Below are 20,879 nucleotides of genomic sequence, written 5' to 3' on the forward strand. Positions count from 1 at the left end.
TTTGTTAGCTATCTAACAACACATCAAAAATAATTGTAAGCCAGTCTTGTTCAGTTAATCAGTTTATCATGTACACTCAAAAAATATTGAGGCCCAATATTTAAGATTGTTTGCTTATAAATACATAAACCTGGTTGTTCTATATTTAAAACACATTGGGTTTATTAGTGCTATTAAATAAATCACATTATTACTTACTATACTCATTATTATTACTTGAGCTTGTTTTATTAATTCATTTCACAGATAGTTATACATCCTTAGTCCTTAAACAACAAATCATTCAAAGTGCTGCAGATAAGACATAGAAAAAGTATTTAGACAAGATATAAAATATGTACAAAGCAACATACAAAGACACAAAAAGTAAGATTTGAAAGAGTCAAATAAAAAAGAAAATAAGGGTTAAAAATAACCTTGGTTACTACAATTATTTTTTGTCACGGTAGCTAACTCTATGAAACAAGAGACAACAGTAATGTAAAATACAAGTACTTTCCTGTGGCTAACAAACAGTTTGTTATTATTTTAATTACAAGATTCGAGGTGAATGCCTCACTGTGGTGTTTAGACATCTACATACATGGAAACAAAATAGCCAGTGTTATTTGAAGTGTTAAGATATGGTAATTGATACCGACAATTATACTGCAGAGGAGGATTCTCAGGTGCTGGTTGATGAGTGTACAGGCACCGTTGTATAGCAGATACCAGGGTAACACTTCATATTAAGGAACACATTTTCACCATTTACTGGTTGCTCGTTAACATTCATATCAGTAACATATTGGTTATTCATTAGTCATTATGAAACACTTAATAATGTCTTATTCTGCAATACCACATTTCACAACTACTAGTCCATTAAGGGTTTTTCTTTGACAACGTCCTGATTATTGCTCATTGATAGTAAGTACGGAAGTTGCCGAACATTAATTATGATCCAAGTATTCTTTGCTCAGTATGGGCCTTATAAGGTGGTAGTGTCATTCTCCCTATAACACAAAAAATGGTCTTTTTTTATGTGACTAAACACAAAACTGTAAGAGTTAATATTGTCCAAATAACTCTAAATTAAGTCTTTCTAGCTGAGAATGGACCACATCAGGCCCCATGAATGGAACATTTACATTTTAAAAATGCCCAGATGGAACTGTTGAAAGAAGCTGTGTTCTCTGCAATTTCTGCAGTAAGAAATTTTCGTACCATTGGAGAACTTCAAGCCTGAAATATCACTTCAACGTAGAGCATTTAGCAGCGAACCCGGGGGTCCAGGCTAGCACAGCCTCTGATGCTAGCGCTAGCAGCCAACCTCGTCAAGCCACACTTGACCAGGCATTCAGACACAAACTAACCTTTGACTGACAAACTAACTCCCTTACAAAATGGACTGCAGACAAAGCCTGCTCTGATTCATTATTTCAATTTAAAAAAAAAAAAGAAAAAAGATCTGTGTCAGTTTACATTTACAACTGTTAAACACATGCACACACCCTCTAATTGAAAGTGTACTATGAAGTGGAAATGGAGCCAGAGACATAAAGGTGGGACATTTGGTCCAAGAGTTGAAAAGTTTGAGCCAACTTAACTCCTCCTCAACTTTTGTAGTTTACATGTAAATAAGAAAGAAATTCATTGGGTTTTAATCTGTTTGATATGGGCAGGCTGTACATGGAAGTAAGGAATCTAATTAACAAGAAAGCATTCAGCTGGAGGCTGATGGGAGGACGCTTAGCAAAGGGATAGTGCACCCAAAAATGAAAATTCAGCCATTATCGTCGTGATGCACTCACAGAATGCATCACGGACTACATCAGCTTCTGTGTGGACTCCACTGTCCCAGCCAGGACGGTCCATTGTTACCCAAATAACAAACTGTGGGTAACAAAGGACATCAAAGCCATCCTAAATGCAAAGAAGAGGGCCTTCAGAGCTGGTAACAGGGAGGAGGTGAGAACAATACAGGGGGAGCTGAAGATGAAGATAAGGGAAGCTAAGGAGAGGTACAGGAGGAAGCTGGAGAGGAAACTCCAGCAGAACAACATGAGAGAGGTCTGGAGTGGAATGAGGACCATCACTGGCTTCAGGACCAACAACCACAGAGGAGTCGAAGGCAGCGTGGACAGGGCCAATGAACTGAATCTGTTTTTTAACAGATTTGACACTGCTGGACCTGATGGTGTCAGCCCCAGGGTGCTCAAAGCCTGTGCCCCCCAGCTATGTGGAGTACTTCAGCATGTCTTCAACATGAGCCTGAGTCTCCAGAGGGTCCCCTTGCTGTGGAAGACATCCTGCCTCGTTCCTGTGCCTAAGACATCGCGTCCCAGTGGCTCCAAGGACTACAGACCCGCGGCATTGACCTCCCACATCATGAAGACACTGGAGAGACTCGTCTTGGAGCAGCTCCGGCCCATGGTCAAGCCACTTTTGGACCCCCTCCAGTTCGCCTATCAGCCCCGACTTGGAGTTGAGGACGCCATCATCTACCTGCTCAACTGTGTCTACACCCATCTGGATAAGCCGGCGAGCACTGTGAGGGTCATGTTTTTTGACTTCTCTAGTGCGTTCAACACCATATGTCCAGCTCTACTGGGTGACAAGCTGACAGCAATGCAGGTAGATGCCCCCCTGGTGTCCTGGATTGTAGACTACTTGACTGGCAGACCACAGTATGTGCGCTTGCAACGCTGTGTGTCAGACAGAGTGGTCAGCAATACTGGGGCCCCGCAGGGGACCGTCCTCTCTCCCTTCCTCTTCACCCTCTACACCACGGACTTCAGCTATCGCACTGAGACCTGCCATCTTCAGAAGTTTTCTGATGACTCTGCTATAGTTGGATGTATCACCAAGGGTGATGAGGATGAGTACAGGGCTGTTGTGGATAACTTTGTCACATGGTGTGAGCAGAACCATCTGCAGCTCAACGTGGCAAAGACAAAGGAACTGGCGGTGGATCTGAGGAGGACCAAGACACCGGTGACCCCTGTTTCCATCCAGGGGGTCAGTGTGGACATTGTGGAGAGCTATAAGTACCTGGGGGTACACACTGACAATAAACTGGACTGGGTTAAGAACACTAACGCTCTCTACAGGAAGGGCCAGAGCCGTCTCTATTTTCTGAGGCGACTGAGGTCCTTCAACATCTGCCGGACTATGCTCAGGATTTTCTATGAGTCTGTGGTGGCCTGTGCTATCCTCTATGCTGTTGTGTGCTGGGGCAGCAGGCTGAGGGTGGCGGACGCCAACAGACTCAACAAACTGATCCGCAAGGCCAGTGACGTCATGGGAATGGAGTGTGACTCTCTGATGGTGGTGTCAGAGAGGAGGATGCTGTCTAAGCTATGAACTATCTTGGACAATGTCTCACACCCACTCCACCATGTGCTGGTCAGGCACAGGAGTACTTTCAGTGGGAGACTCATACCACCAAGATGTACCACTGAGCGCCACAGGAAATCATTCCTGCCTGTGGCCATCAAACTGTACAACTCCTCCCTCTGAGTGGCCCTGTGACTATTTCACCCACTGCAATAATTTAATCTAACTTGTGCAATAACCCCATTCACCCTGACTGTATATATTTTGTTTGTGTAAATAATCTTGTTCAGTTTACAATATATATATGTATATATATATATTTATTTAAGTTTATGTTTGTTAATAATTCCTGTTTATTTAACTCTATATTTGTTAATACTATTGTTTAAATTTCTTATATTTTCACGTATCTTTCCTCTCTTGCAAGGAGCACCTGTAACATAAACAATTTCCCCTCGGGGATCAATAAAGTATTTCTGATTCTGATTCTGATTCTGATTATCTACTCACCCATATGCCAAGGGAGGCTCTGGTGAAGTTTTAGAGTCCTCACAACGTTTACAGAGATCCGAAGGGGAAGTGGGCAGTAACACAACTGCACACCTAATGGCTGACGGCGACCCAGATTAAAACGTCCAAGAACACAGAAATGAAACCACAAAATATCTCCATATTGCTCGTCCGTAGTGATCCAAGTGTCCTGACATAAAAAGTTATTTGGAAAAACGTCATTTATTTAGGTGAGTAGATAATGGCTGAATTTTCATTTTTGGGTGCACTGTTCATTTAGCAACATATTTTCTTTTTCTCAGCCTGGAATTTACAGTTGTAATTGGCTTTACAACTGAGTTTGATCACTAATGACTCATTTTTTCCTACCCTGAATCAGAAATTATGTTATGTGCAGGATTTCAACAGGATGTACTGCCTTAACAACTAAACCTCAGTCAATGACAGAGATAGTGTTCAATGAGACTGTGTTGTGTTTCTTTATGGTAGAGGAAGTTTGTATGGTGAAATACTTTTCTCAGCTCCAATGTACTTTTCAGGCTTCAAGGATACCTTATGCGTAGGAATCAATATTCATTCATTATGAGTGCGATCAATACTGTACAAGCTCAGGCAACACACACATACTACAAACACACAGCTCATAAAATATTAGGCATCACACACAGTCACAAACACGAAACCTGCTGTGATGAATAATGAATTGAGCTCAGTCTTAACTTGGTGGCGCATGAAATTCAGTAGCTTGATTGGGTGAATTGGGGTGATCCAAATAGACTCGATATATCCTCCATTGTAAAGGATACAGCTGGTAATAGGACTGGAGTTAGACTTTATAATCTATTGCTACAGGCTTTGGTGACTGGGTCCCAATAAACCAAATGTGGGACAAGGAGTAGGTTTGTGAGGCACAATGTGAGACACTCGCTCCCAGTGCAAAGTTAAGTCATCAGAGACTAAATACATTCATCATAAACTATACAGAGTCTACTGTATATTAACACTGGACTGTTTTAATTATTGAAGTATTTGGCAACACAGAGAATTGTGGTCAGTGGGATGTGAGGATTCTTAAAATAACATCTGTAGCATACAGATGTGAAGCCCTGACTGTATCTGACTGATCTTTAATGAAAGCTATTGTTTTTTTTCCTGAAAATATTAACTTTATAGTCAAACACAGTTTATTTAGCCTGGGTAGTTGAGGGGACAGGTCAAACTGATATGATGATTACAGGAGAATTTATGTAAAATTGAGGTTAAACCATGAACATAAATTACAGATCACCTGTAAAGCATTTTAATAAATTAATCTATCATAATTAAAACAACTGGAGACTGAAACTAAACTGATATTTGGGTCTGATCACTTTTTTTATTAACTGACATCATTCCAGACAGGATGTGAGTGTATCTGTGACTTCCTGTACGGACTGAAGGCTGCTGGAAACTGTCGGGATACTGTCCAACTTCACCACAGCTTTTTGTCACCACCCGCCGCTGCGGTCGCCTACTCTCGTCTACTTTCCAGGCACGAGTGTCATTAGCTAACAAATGTAACCTGTTCATGTTCAGGTTCAGGTTCAAGTTCACTTTATTTGTCATTCTTATGCAGGTACAGTACAGGCCAAAAGTTTGGACACACCTTCTCATTCAATGCGTTTTCTTTATTTTCATGACTATTTACATTGTAGATTCTCACTGAAGGCATCAAAACTATGAATGAACACATGTGGAGTTATGTACTTAACAACAAAAGGTGAAATAACTGAAAACATGTTTTATATTCTAGTTTCTTCAAAATAGCCACCCTTTGCTCTGATTACTGCTTTGCACACTCTTGGCATTCTCTCCATGAGCTTCAAGAGGTAGTCACCTGAAATGGTTTTCCAACAGTCTTGAAGGAGTTCCCAGAGGTGTTTAGCACTTGTTGGCCCCTTTGCCTTCACTCTGCGGTCCAGCTCACCCCAAACCATCTCGATTGGGTTCAGGTCCGGTGACTGTGGAGGCCAGGTCATCTGCCGCAGCACTCCATCACTCTCCTTCTTGGTCAAATAGCCCTTACACAGCCTGGAGGTGTGTTTGGGGTCATTGTCCTGTTGAAAAATAAATGATCGTCCAACTAAACACAAACCGGATGGGATGGCATGTCGCTGCAGGATGCTGTGGTAGCCATGCTGGTTCAGTGTGCCTTCAATTTTGAATAAATCCCCAACAGTGTCACCAGCAAAACACCCCCACACCATCACACCTCCTCCTCCATGCTTCACAGTGGGAACCAGGCATGTGGAATCCATCCGTTCACCTTTTCTCGTCTCACAAAGACACGGCGGTTGGAACCAAAGATCTCAAATTTGGACTCATCAGACCAAAGCACAGATTTCCACTGGTCTAATGTCCATTCCTTGTGTTTCTTGGCCCAAACAAATCTCTTCTGCTTGTTGCCTCTCCTTAGCAGTGGTTTCCTAGCAGCTATTTGACCATGAAGGCCTGATTCGCGCAGTCTCCTCTTAACAGTTGTTCTAGAGACGGGTCTGCTGCTAGAACTCTGTGTGGCATTCATCTGGTCTCTGATCTGAGCTGCTGTTAACTTGCGGTTTCTGAGGCTGGTGACTCGGATGAACTTATCCTCAGAAGCAGAGGTGACTCTTGGTCTTCCTTTCCTGGGTCGGTCCTCATGTGTGCCAGTTTCCTTGTAGCGCTTGATGGTTTTTGCGACTCCACTTGGGGACACATTTAAAGTTTTTGCAATTTTCCGGACTGACTGACCTTCATTTCTTAAAGTAATGATGGCCACTGGTTTTTCTTTAGTTAGCTGATTGGTTCTTGCCATAATATGAATTTTAACAGTTGTCCAATAGGGCTGTCGGCTGTGTATTAACCTGACTTCTGCACAACACAACTGATGGTCCCAACCCCATTGATAAAGCAAGAAATTCCACTAATTAACCCTGATAAGGCACACCTGTGAAGTGGAAACCATTTCAGGTGACTACCTCTTGAAGCTCATGGAGAGAATGCCAAGAGTGTGCAAAGCAGTAATCAGAGCAAAGGGTGGCTATTTTGAAGAAATTAGAATATAAAACATGTTTTCAGTTATTTCACCTTTTTTTGTTAAGTACATAACTCCACATGTGTTCATTCATAGTTTTGATGCCTTCAGTGAGAATCTACAATGTAAATAGTCATGAAAATAAAGAAAACGCATTGAATGAGAAGGTGTGTCCAAACTTTTGGCCTGTACTGTACATAAAAACGAAATACTGTTTCCTACGTAAAAAACACTTTAAAAGAGAACAGTGCAATGCAATAGATAAATATACCATAAATTATTTAATAATATTTTTAATAAATACTAAGGGCTAAAAGTTAGTTTTGAATTAAGTGGATAGTGGGCAGACAGCCAATGATTATTGTGCATTCAGTAGTCTAACAGAAGATGGGAAGAAGCTGTTTTGTAGTCAAGAATTACTTGCTCGAATGCTCCTGTATGTTAAGTGGATAGTGGGCAGACAGCCAGTGATTATTGTGCATTCAGTAGTCTAACAGAAGATGGGAAGAAGCTGTTTCGTAGTCAAGAAGTACTTGCTCGAATGCTCCTGTATCTCCTTCCTGACTGCAACAGAGAAAAGAGTGAGAGATGATGCGTACCCCTCTGCATGTGCATCTCTGGTTGTTGATTTCCAGCATTGGTGACAGCAGAACACCAATAATCCTCTCTGTTGTTTTAATCACTCTGCTCAGTCTCTGTCTCTCTTTCCCTCTGCTGTTCCCGTACCACGAAGTGATACAGTAAGTGAGGATGCTCTTGATGGTCCCGCGAACACAGTCAGGGCTGACTTGGAGAGGCCTGTTCTCTTCAGCTTCCGGAGGAGATGAAGACACTGTTGTGCTTTCCTGACCACAAGTGGTATTGTCTCTGGAGGTCAGCACTTGGAGGGACATATACTGCAATGATGAATGCTGTTGTGAATTCCTGTGGGAGGTAAAAAGGTCAACACTTGACTACCATGAACTCCACATCAGGGGAACAGTGCTTTGAGATTGTGTTAGCATCTCTACACCATGAGTCATTGATGTAGACAGCCAGGCCTCCACCCCTGAGCTTACCAGAGGTTGAAGTCACTCTGTCTGCTCTATGTAGTGTTAGCCCCGTTAGTTTGACTGCAGAGTCTGGTAGATTGTCCTCCTGTTGCTATCAAGGAGATGAAAAATAGAAATTGAAATAGTTGCCAAATGGGGCGAGAGGAGCGGGCCCTAGTGCTTAAACACACGTGTGGTGCTACTATGACAATAAACAGAGAGCCCACGTGGGCCGGCTGCTGCATGCAGCTTCTTCTCATTGGCCGGGAGGGAATGCAAGCGCAGGTGACAACCAATCATGCGGGACATGGTCTCAATTTGCGTGACGTGTGAAAAGAGACAGAAATGCTGTGCAGTCCCGCGCAATGCGGGACGTCTGGTCACCCTACTTTGAGTGTGTGTTTTGCTGTCTAATTGTGGTCTTCTCTCTTTTTGTCTGTGTGTCCAGCTCTTCACTTCCACAGACCTAGGCCGTAAGTGGACTTTGCTTCAGGAGCGGGTGACCAAGGACAAAGTCTTCTGGTCAGTAAAACTGTATTTTCTTGTTATTGATGAACAAGGACTGCAAGATTCAGCTCAGTGTTAAGAGCGTCACAGCTGATAGCTTCTTCATTGACATATACTACTTGTACAAAGCAGTAAATGGTAAATGGACCTGCATTTACTTGTTACTGATGAACAAGGACTGCAAGATTCAGCTTAATGTTTAGAGCATCACAGCTGATAGCTTCTTAATTGACATATACTACTTGTACAAAGCAGTAAATGGACCTGCATTTGTATACGACCACTCAAAAGCGCTTTTTTTTTTTTTTTTTTACACTACGAGTCACATTCACCCATTCATGCACACATTTATACACTGGTGGTCGAGACTACCATACAAGGTGCCACCTGCTGCTCAGTTTTTTTTAAGTCACTCTCACTCACACACCGATGGAACAGCTATTGGGAGCAATTTGGGGTTCAGTATCAAGGATACTTTGGCATGCAGACAGGAGGAGCCGGGGAATCGAACCGCAGACCTTCCGATTGGTGGATGACCTGCTCTATCTCTGAGCCACAGCCGCCCCAGTAACAAACAGGTCAGCACCTACTGCTAGAATGCTAGCAGGCAGCGGAGTCCTTAGCTCTTGCTACAAAGATGATACATAGCAAGAGTTACTTGTAAACATATGTAGGACCTTGCTACACTGACATAACTCATGGTTTTGTAGGAATAAGATACTGAATAAGAGTATAAGTAATAATAAGGGTATAGGGACTCGCTGTGAATTAAATGAAATAGTTTGGTGGCATGGAAAAGTCCCACATGTTCAGTAACTCTGTTATACAAAAGGCCTTCACAACTTAAGATCGATGATGTGTCATCTGTTTAGGTTTTGAAGCCATAGTTCAGCATATAAAGATTATCAATATCAGTCTCATGCTTGTGTGTTGCACTGGAATCAGGATGTGTTTAGCCCCAGGATAACCAAGACTGGAATCGGGGAAAGTGACCTTACAACTATATACTTCACCAAATGTTGAAAAGACAATTTGTAACATAATGTGGATTATGTGTTTACTATTTCTCAGGGAATGACAGCCAGGTGCTGTGTCTGCAGCTTACAGTCTTGTCATCATAATGAGGTTCACTGGGCTAGATACCCACGTGTCTGCACATAGACCAAAACCAAAACCTGGGCTTACTGACTGAATCTGGTAACCAGTGCTGCAGGTGGAGCTGTACAGAAGAATTGGGCATATTGTTAGGAGTGATAGAGGGATTACAGTTCCTCTTTCCTTTTCCTTTTCCTTTTCCTTGTCTTTCATTTCCTTTTTGGACTGGTTTCCACTGAGAAATAAAGGTATGGTTGAGCTATGTGTTTGTTTACGTCACATCATTTAGGTGCGTACGCACCCTCTGGAGTTAGTTAATGAGGTGACAAGATTCAGGTGTGTGAGTGCAGCAGAGGAAAATGTTTGCTGCCATGTCATGAGGAGTCGCCCCGTTTTGAAAGTGCCACTGAAGAGGACGACAGCCACACACACCCAGCCAAGCCACAGACTCTTTCAGAGCGAAATCAATTTATGTTTGTTTTCGGATCCATTTTAACTACAAAAAGCTGAACTATTGGGAAGAGCCAGGACGGAGCTCGCCGCTCACCAGGAGCCATGGCCAGAGCTGGCGGTGCCTGAACTGACTGACCAACCTCTGAATGCACCTAGCCTGCAGACCTGGTAAGCTGGCCTACCTGTATTATTTCTCGTGCTTGGCAAACCAGTCCGCTGTTCCGTTCTTTCCTCCATTTGTTTCCTTCAATGACACACTCCAGGTTAGGGCTAGCCCATCATCTGAGCTGTTGACATCCTTAGACTTGACTAGTCGGTAAAAATATGGAGAAACTGTTGTATCAACACATTCTCACTTTGACCTCATCACATATCCATGTTTGGTCATGGACTTCCCACAGTGAGATATGACGTGCAAGGTACCCTGGGTGTGTTGGTTGTTGACGTTTTGGGACGCGAAAGGAAAGAACGGCTTTTTTTGTTGGTGTCTAATGCCAAAATTCACTGACCGAGAACCAGATTTTGATGACTTTGGGATGAGACTGGGTTGGTTATGTCAAGAAATGGTTCCAGCAAACATTGATGGCACCCATGCTGAATCTTAGCCCAAGCTGATTCTGCTTTTGTTTTCATGTCCTTCTCAGGGTGACTTGTAATCACTTCCACCAAATACATGCAAAGGTAATGGCATTTCCATCCTTACCTGCTTTTATTGTGCTTAGTGCTAATTAACTAATCAGCAAATGTTAATACACTAAATTACATTGTAAACCCCAATCCATCCATGACACAGAATTTAAATGTAAAGTCTCCACAAATGCCCCAGATTGTCAAAATGACATCAAAACTTTATGTTCACTTGACACAAAAACTCATCCCTTGTGAGCTTGACATATTTCTTTTATGTTAAGTCAACACTTTTTGAGTTTTGGGTTAGTATGACTAAAATTTATAAAGCCGATTTTGCCTTAATAGTTTAAGACCAATAAACAACACTATCATTGTGCACTTATTGTGCCGTGTTCGGGCTAAATGGGTGGAGTTTCCTAGCATGCCGTTTAAGACCATAAGCCAAAAAAAAAAAAAAAGTGTTTGAATGTGTTGTAAATCAGTCACATTACCCATCACGCAGTAATTAATGTTTATGTATTTCACAATGGTTCTGATGGGTTACAGTTAATGTTGTGGTAAAATACATTTTGCACCATGAGTTAAGTCATTACACAGTTAGTGACCTCTTGCCAGTGTAAATATTAGTGTCTAACATAATGCTGTGCTGAGGTGAAATAAAGAGCACTTCTTGGTTCAGAATTCATTTGCCTATTTCTAGCAATCAGGAAGCCTGAGCTAAGCACAATATATTTTTATGGTTCAATGAAATTAAAAAATAAATTGTAAAATGTGTATTCAGCGTTTTATGTTCATATGGCATACGATTAAATGTTCAAACAACAGAAAACGTTCCGTTAAAGTCACATAAAATTCCTGTCAGACAAGGCTTAAAACATTTATGTTCATGTATTGTAATAAACTAAGAGTTCTGAGTGCAAGCTGTTTCAAGAAAAAAAAGGTAAAGTAAGGGAATTGGGGTTTACAGTGTAGGACAGTGAACACCGTAAATATTACACCTGTCAAATATCAGCATTTTAGTTTTGTCTTTATGAACATGTTAATGTATACAGCTTCACAGAGCAGCCAGCATGGTTGTAGATTGTTAGGCAGTGTTGTAGAGCTCTAGATTAGTATTTGGTCCCAAGACCAGTCTGAAGACCACTTCTTGTAGGTTTTGGTCTCGTCGACCACATTTTTACTCTTTCTTGTCTTGTGGTCTCCTATAAACTGTAATCAACCTTTAGCTAATTTCAGTTCCCCAGTAATGTTTGTATTTTTTTGCTCATAGAAAACAAACAAATTTCTACACATAAAATTCACCTATGCAATGTCTTTTGATTTGACATTTCTCATGGTGCACTTATACTTACAAATATACAGTACATGGCAATAAAAGAGATGGCTGAAGAGGAATGTTCACTTGCTGCCTGTGGGTGTTTTTATGGGAATATGGACCTTTCTACAACAGTTAGTTCCGACCGAGTAATTTGATTGGACGAGAGGCATTCCGTGAGTGCTGATATAGAGTATAACATCACTGGGACATTTAACAGTAAAATCACTCCACTCACAGGTGTTATAAATATAAATACAACCGTTAATTAACCAACTGCCATACTCGCTGTGTTGACACAACGTTGGTGGTGGCGTTACACCAAGAAGATGGATATTTTCACCAAGAAGATGGATATTTTCCTCAAAATTACATTTGAATTAAATTATGAGTGGTCGCAGGAGAGGACAAGGAAAAGGAAAGCCAGGACTCTTCTGTGCAGACCTCCATGTGTGTTTGTGTAACATCAGCCGACCGCAACAAACTGGAGAGGAGCAAAAATGAAGTGAACATGGTCAGGAATTATTAATGATCATCTGATGAGGTACTGATGAGGATGAGGGAGAGTGGAAGCTGAATCTGGCCATGCCAACATCCAGGTTTGCCAACGTTTCATCAGCCAAACTGGACGAAGTTACACAGTTGCAGATCCATGTAAATACAAAGTAGCTTGTTAGTTCCTGGCATGTGTGCTGCATTGCCTGGCAACAGACTGGGGGAACTGTTTTTTTTTTTTTTTCGCGGTGCTACATAACATACTTAAATAATTTATTTCATCACCTTTTGTTAACATTTCCTTACTCAGCATTAATGTTTAAGCTGTTGTTGAACTGTTGTATAAAAGCAATATCACACTCGTCGTGATGTTGTACTGTATATTGTCGGCTGTAATTGTCTTCTCCTATGACTGAATCACAGCCGTGACGATATATCAATCAATCAATCAATCAATTTTATTTATAAAGCCCAATATCACAAATCACAATTTGCCTCACAGGGCTTTACAGCATACGACATCCCTCTGTCCTTAAGACCCTCACAGCGGATAAGGAAAAACTCCCCAAAAAAACCCCTTTAACGGGGAAAAAAAACGGTAGAAACCTCAGGAAGAGCAACTGAGGAGGGATCCCTCTTCCAGGACGGACAGACGTGCAATAGATGTCGTACAGAACAGATCAGCATAATAAATTAACAGTAATCCATATGACACAATGAGACAGAGAGAGAGAGAGAGAGAGAGAGAGATGCAGGTAATGACAGTATCTTACAACAACATTAATGAAAGTAATAATATTATAGTTATAGTTCTGGTTACTGTGGTACAATATGTTGAAAGTATGTATTAATACCTGGCAGTATACATGTGTGACAATAATCATATGTGTATAATAACAGAAGAAGTATGACTAATGACTAATGATGGCAGCAGCAGCAGGAGGCATCTGGAAGGAACACAGAAGCAGCACAACCACACACGTCACGCTGTCCAGGCACCGCTGTGATATGAGTTAATCTGAGAGACAGTGGAGCACAAAGGCTCCGGAGAAGAAGCCGAGTTAGTGACATCCAGAATGGCCGGGTTAGCTCGATGCAGTAATAGGATACGAGAGAGAGAGAGAGAGAGAGAGAGAAGGAGAGAAGGGGCCCGGTGTATTATAGAGGGGTCCTCCGGCAGACTAGGCCTAAGTCAGCCTAACTAAGGGCTGGTACAGGGCAAGCCTGAGCCAGCCCTAACTATAAGCTTTATCAAAGAGGAAGGTCTCAAGTCTAGTCTTAAATGTGGAGACGGTGTCTGCCTCCCGGACCGTAACAGGAAGATGATTCCACAGGAGAGGAGCCTGATAGCTAAAGGCTCTGGCTCCTGATCTACTTTTGGAGACTTTAGGGACCACGAGTAACCCTGCGTTCTCAGAGCGCAGTGTTCTGGTGGGATAATATGGCACTATGAGCTCTCTAAGATATGACGGAGCTTGACCATTTAGAGCTAGAGATATGATCGCGTTTCTTAGTTCCTGTTAGTACACGTGCTGCTGCATTCTGAATTAGCTGGAGAGTTTTTAAGGACTTACTAGAGCTACCTGATAATAGAGAGTTACAGTAATCCAGCCTTGAGGTAACAAAAGCGTGGACCAATTTTTCTGCATCTTTTCGGGTCAGGATAGGCCTAATTTTCGCAATATTACGCAGATGAAAAATGCAGTCCGTGAGGTTTGCTTTAAATGAGAATTAAAAGACAAATCTTGATCAAATATTACTCCGAGGTTTCTTACGGTAGTGGCAGGGGCCAGAGCAATGCCATCTAGAGAAACTATGTCATCAGATAAAGAGTCTCTGAGTTGTTTGGGGCCAAGAACAATAACTTCAGTTTTGTCTGAATTTAACATCAGGAAATTGGTGCTCATCCAAGTTTTTATGTCTTTAAGGCAATTATGGAGTTTAGTTAATTGATTGCTTTCTTCTGGCTTCATTGATAAATACAACTGAGTATCATCCGCATAACAATGGAAATTTATAGAGTGATTTCTAATGATGTTACCTAAAGGAAGCATATACAGAGTAAACAGGATTGGTCCGAGCACAGAACCTTGCGGAACTCCAAAACAAACTTTAGTACGTAAGGATGGTTCATTGCGAACGTCAACAAATGATTCAAAGTGATCCAGTCTCTGCAGTAGAATTTGATGGTCAATTGTGTCAAACGCCGCACTAAGATCTAATAAAACAAGTACAGAGACGAGTCCTTTGTCTGAAGCAATCAGAAGGTCATTTGTAATTTTAACTAGAGCTGTCTCAGTGCTATGATGCACTCTAAATCCTGACTGAAATTCCTCAAATAAATTATTATCCTGGAGAAAATCACACAGCTGGTCTGCGACTACTTTCTCAAGGATCTTTGACATAAAGGGAAGATTAGATATTGGTCTATAGTTGGCTAACACCTCTGGATCCAGGGTGGGCTTTTTTAGTAGAGGTTTAATTACAGCTACCTTAAAAGACTGTGGTACATAGCCTGTTAATAAGGATATATTGAGCATATCTAATATATGAGTGTTAACTAAAGGAAAGACCTCCTTAAGTAGCCTAGTTGGGATGGGGTCTAAGAGACACGTTGATGATTTGGATGAAGAAATCACTGCAGTCAATTCTTGAAGAGAAATTGGGGAGAAGCAATCTAAATATATATTAGATTTTACAGCTGTGTTTGAGGTTAGATAGGTACTATCTGAGGGCAGGAGGTCATGAATTTTGCCTCTAATAGTTAGAATTTTGTCATTAAAAAAACTCATAAAATCATTACTGCTAAGGGCTAAGGGAATACAAGGCTCAATAGAGCTTTGACTCTCAGTCAGCCTGGCTACAGTGCTGAAAAGAAACCTGGGGTTGTTCTTATTGTCTTCTATTAGAGCTGAGTAATAGTTTGCTCTGGCATTGCGGAGGCCCCTCTTATAATATACAGTACAACATCACTTCCTCTCGTGTGATATTGATTAATTAAATTCAATTTGAGGACTGGTGATGGTTTGCGTGTTCCACATTTTATCATGAGTGTGTCACTGTAGGACTTACATGCTGGTCTGGTCTTGGTCTTGTCTTGGTCTCAAGCCCCCACAGTCCTTGTCTTGTCGATCTCAATACACTCTGGTCTCTGTTTAGGTGATCTTGACTACAATACTGCTCTTTGGGTCCTTTTTAATCAGGCACTAAATCAGTGTGGTCTCGGGTAAATGGACTGTATAGGCGTCTACAAGCTTAACTGTGATTTTGGATCATGTATGTGTAGCAGCACAAAGTGCAAAAGGGCTGAGTGAAGTGGAATATAAATATAATACAGTGACAGCCCATAACATCACTGGTCACATTTTTTTTTTGTTAAACAGCTGGGCCAGAGTGAAAAAATGACTTCATGACTCAATTACAAACTCCTATTGCTTCATCTCTCTAGTGGTCCAATTGACTGTGCATTATTATTTTTTTTTTTTTTTAACATCTTGTTTTTAAAGGGCTATAAGGACCTTGTGGTCTTGTTTTGAGAGTATAAAATTCATTGAATTATTTATGAGGCCCCGAAAGCCTGTGCCCTTCGGAGTGCCCTTTTTTACCCTAACCTAACCCTAACCCAAAGGCACATCATGTGCTACTGTTTATTTGTTTTTGGACAATTATTATGAAAAAGTAACAATGATTGATAAAGCTATTTATATGAATTCATCACACAGTTCTAATTGTGTATCTTACATCATAAATGGTGTCATCAAATTGTAAAATGTGACACAGCAGTATTTGCACCAGGATGCATTGTAAAAATTAAACATTAAACACCACTTCTCCTAAAAGCATGGAGGAGGTGTGAATGACTCCAGTTAGCATGCGAGTAGCAGTAAATGTAGTGGTACGTAGAAGGTACACAATTGCTTTATTTTAAAAAAAAAAAAAAGTGCTTTTCTGGGCCTTTGTAAGTTTTCGGGGCACAGTGAGTGAGAACAGTAACGTAGTTCTAAATATTTTTTAAGTATTTTTCAAATCAAACATCATAATAGATCTATTTTATTTGTTTGGACCCTTCTGGTCGGTGGCTAAATGGTAATATCTACTCCCCTACTGATTATTAGGGTAAATATGGGGTGCAGGTTTACTGTTTTATAGTCAGGTCGTGTCGTTGACTAAAAATGGACCTTTTAAGCTTTGAGCAAAAGTCACCCTTTGAATTGTGCATTAAAATAATTCCTGATTTGAGATCATGTAGGTTCATTTTTTTGTAATTAGGGCTCGAGCGACGACAAAGTCGTCTGTGAGGACCCTATTGTAATCGCGCTGTTTATTATTAGGGCCCGAGCACCTAGTGGTGCAAGGATCCTATTGAAATGCAAGGATTTATTATTATTATTATTATTATTATTATTATTATTATTATTCCTCCAAATGAATTGCCTTTTTGGGAGGCTTTGCATACCCGAAAACTCATGAAACTTTGCACACATCTCAGAACTGGTGAAAAATTTGGTATTTTAAGGGTCTCATGTGCGGGTTCCAAAAAATGGCTCAGTAGCGAAACAGCCCCTGAAGCTAGTTTAACCTACATGTATGAAACTCGGCAGGCTTATGTAACGCCCGGAGACGTACAAAAAAGCCTCTTGGAGGCATGCTCTAAACCCAACAGGAAGTCAGCCATTTTGAATTTACTGTGCAATTTTGGTGCATTTTTGGCCATTTCCAGGGGTCATAAATGAACGAACTAGTCCTAGAGATTTCATCCGATTGACTTCAAACCTTGGTCTGTCCCATCCCAAGACCTTGAAGATGAAAAGTTATCAAAAGTTTGAGTTTTCGTCAATGCGTGTGACCGTGGGATGGCGTCAAAGTTAGGGGTCTCGCCACTAAACAGGAAGTAGTTTATAACTCCAGCATACATGGTCCAATTTTGGCCAAACTTCACAGAATTGATGACAGTCCCGCCCTGAACACATCTACATGTCAATAATTAGAGATAAACATAGCGCCCCCTACTGGCAATGGGAAATGTCATGTTTTAGACTTTAATGTACATCTCCTACAGACTTGACCAGATCCACTTCAAACTTGGTGAAAAAAGTCATAAGACGTTGATGATGGTTTATTGTGGAAACTGTGAGTTTTCGTCGAAGGGCGTGGCCATGGCCTGGCGGCGAACTTTGATGTTTCACCGTGATGATAAACGTTGCTGTAACTTGACTCCACGTGGGAATATCTTGCCAAAACTTCACACATATGATGACAGTCCAGCCCTGAACACATCTACAGAGGAATTTTGAATCACCGCCATAGCGCCACCTTCTGGCAACAGAAAGCTACTTTATACATTCTTTGATGTCCCTCTTCTAGCAGGTTAATCACACCCACCTCAAACTTGCTGGTCTAAGTCCTTAGACCTTGATGATGCTTAAAAATGAAGCTTTTGAGTTTTCATCAAACGCTGTCACCGTGGCGCCGCCTTGTTCGCCATCAAACACGATGTTGTTTTGAAGGGACAAGGGATGCTTGAAAACTCACCAAACGTGGCACACACATCACAAGTCCTGTTGTCTGATGTGATTTTTGTGCTTTGATGCACCAAGATGGCTCAACAGCGCCCCCTAGAATATTTCAATTAAGCAGCCCCCAAAGCTGGTTTGACCAGCATGTATGAAACTTGGTAGGCACCTGTAACACTCTATTACGTACAAAAAAGTCTCTTGGAGCCATGCTCCAAACCCAACAGGACGTCCGCCATTTTGAATTTACTTGTGCCACTTTTGTGCGTTTTTGCCCATTTCCAGGGCTTGTAAATTAATGAACTTGTCCTACAGATTTAATCAGATTGGCTCCAAACTTGGTGTATGTAAGCGTGACTACGTTGTGACCAAAAGTTATCACAGGATTTGCCCAATGTTGAATGGCGCGCCCGCTGCCGAGCGTTGAATCTTGAGGTCTTGCCATGAAAAACGAAATTGCTGTAGCTCTGGCATAAATGGTCCAATCTACACCAAACTTCACGATTCATATTAGTCCCGCCCTGAACACATTTTCATTACCATATTGCCTGATAATCATAGCGCCACCTAGTGTCGAAAGGAAGTACTTCTTATCAGACACTTATCTTTGGATTAACCTGAAATTTCAATGCTCTGGTCTATATTTGATGTTCACAAACATGACATATCATTAGTGTCTACGTGTGCTGCAGAGGGTTTAATTTTGATGTCTCGCCATGAAACAGGAAATTGCTATAAATTTGGAGTAAATGGTCCATTGTCCACCAAACTTGACATGATTTATATTTGTCCCACCCTGAAAACATTTATATGACAATATTCCGTGATAGTCATAGTGCCACCTAATGGTAAAAGGAAGTACTTCTTACCAGACACTTATCTTTCGATTCGCCTGAAATTTCAATGCTGTGGTCTATATTTGATGCACACAAACGTGAGATATCATTAGTGTCTATGCGCGCTGCAGAGGGTTTACTTTTGATGTCTCGCCATGAAACAGGAAATTGCTATAAATTTGGAGTAAATGGTCCGTTGTCCACCAAACTTGACATGATTGATATTTATCCCACCCTGAACACATTTATATGACAATATTCCGTGATAGTCATAGCGCCACCTAGTGGTGAAAGGAACTACTTCTTACCAGACACTTATCTTTGGATTCACCTGAAATTTCAGTGCTGTGGTGTGTATTTGATGTACACAAACATGACATATCATTAGTGTCAATACGTGCTGCAAAGGGTTTAATTTTGAGGTCTCACCATGAAACAGGAAATTGCTATATTGTTGCCGTAAATGTTCTGAGCTCCATCAAACTTCAGATGATTCATATTAGTTCTGCCCTGAAAACATTTATATGATCATATTTCCTGATACTCATAGTGTTAGCTAGTGGTGACAGGAAGTAGGTCTCAAACACTTATCTTTTGATTTATCTGAAAGTTAAATGCTGTGGTGTATATTTGATGTACAAAAACATGATGTATAATTAGTGCGCTCTCCAACTCCCTCTAGTGGAAAGAGGAAGTGACACAAAATGTGAAATATGTCATTCCAGCACTGTATCAAAGATATGCAAAGTCACTCCTGCATGCGATGTCTAACTTTGACAGAAATGAACTGACACGTCAGAAGACGTCCTGCCAGCCCCCCCGAGTTGCGTGAAGGTGCGAGGGCCCGTTCATCGCTGCTTGCAGCTTTAATTATTATGATTATTATTATTATGATGATTATTATTATTACTATTATTATTATTATTATTATTATTATTCTGCGCATATAATTCCCAATTTGGCCCCTTTCCCATATTCAAAAACTCACCAAATATGGCACACGCGTTAGGTCTGCCGAAAAATTTTATAATCTATTGTCGTCCTGAACTTCCACCACTAGGTGGCGCTATAATCAAGGACAGTGCGTTTTGGCTCATAACTCCCATATACTTTGTCGCACATTCAAAAACCTTATATCCACGCTTTCAGTGAATTGTGCTGAATCTTGTGATATAGGCCACGCCCATTTCCGAGTACCTTTTTTTCCCGCAAATTCGCAAAATGTTGCAAACCTACTTTTTCGAACTCCTCCCAGGCAATTTCACCGATTGGCATGAAACTTTGCACTAAGCATCTGTGGACCCTCCCGACAAAAAGTTATTAAAAGAATTTTGTTTGTCCAAAAAATGGCCAAAATATAAAACAACAAATTCCTGCACATTGTTTTCAGAACAGACAGTCTTTCATGTCTTGACCAAATACAGTGTGATTACCACAATACTTTTGCTGATTGTGTCCCATGGCCCGATGAGAGTTTGTGCAAAATTCGGTGCAAATCGGCCAATAGGTGGCATTCTGGTGGCAGTCTAATTAGTGTGAATGGAAGTAAATTGGAAAATCTTCAAATCCTCTTCAAAACTCATCGACTTTCAACCTCTTCTTGTCCCTCATACTTTGAGCTAGAGACACCCTGTCAACTTTTAAAGAGTCAGAAGACCTTGAACGCATTAGGCCTAACTGTACATAACTATTTATCTTTATCTTTATTTCAGCCATGACCAATATCCTTTTGTTTATGAACACTGGTAGATAAATATCTTGCCACCAGGTGATCTTTGGCAGCTCCTGACGCTACCGCCATAAAAACAAGAGAAATCAGAGTATCAGACTGAAAATTGATACACAGGTCAAGAATGGTGAGCTCTTGATTCTGATACCTTTAAATGTCAGTGCCTGCTGTTTTTATATCGGTGGGACAGAGCTGCCAGCTGAAATGGAGGTGATACAGCCCCCTCTCTCCCTCAAATCTAATTACACCATCAAATGACTCCAAAACGCTCTCGTGGAAAACACACGGCTTGCGCATTCCCCACGCTATGAAATAATAATGTATAATTACGTAACATTACGACACATGAAGCAAATACTCGGAACTACTTTCTTCAGTAAACCACTGGGCGAAGT

At 41.1% G+C, this 20,879-nt stretch overlaps 1 protein-coding gene across 3 annotated transcripts in view; it reads left to right on the plus strand.

Annotated features, from left to right (window-relative positions):
- sorcs2 (sortilin-related VPS10 domain containing receptor 2) overlaps positions 1–20,879 on the plus strand; it is a 1,110,317-nt gene that overhangs the window by 742,821 nt on the left and 346,617 nt on the right. For all 3 annotated transcript variants that reach the window (XM_049568808.1, XM_049568804.1, XM_049568807.1), the window contains exon 5: positions 8,360–8,433. In XM_049568808.1, coding sequence (XP_049424765.1) covers positions 8,360–8,433 — 74 coding nt within the window. The remainder of the gene's footprint in view (positions 1–8,359; positions 8,434–20,879) is intronic.

This window comes from Epinephelus fuscoguttatus, linkage group LG23 (genome assembly GCF_011397635.1).
Source record: "Epinephelus fuscoguttatus linkage group LG23, E.fuscoguttatus.final_Chr_v1".
Lineage (NCBI taxonomy): Eukaryota > Metazoa > Chordata > Actinopteri > Perciformes > Serranidae > Epinephelus > Epinephelus fuscoguttatus.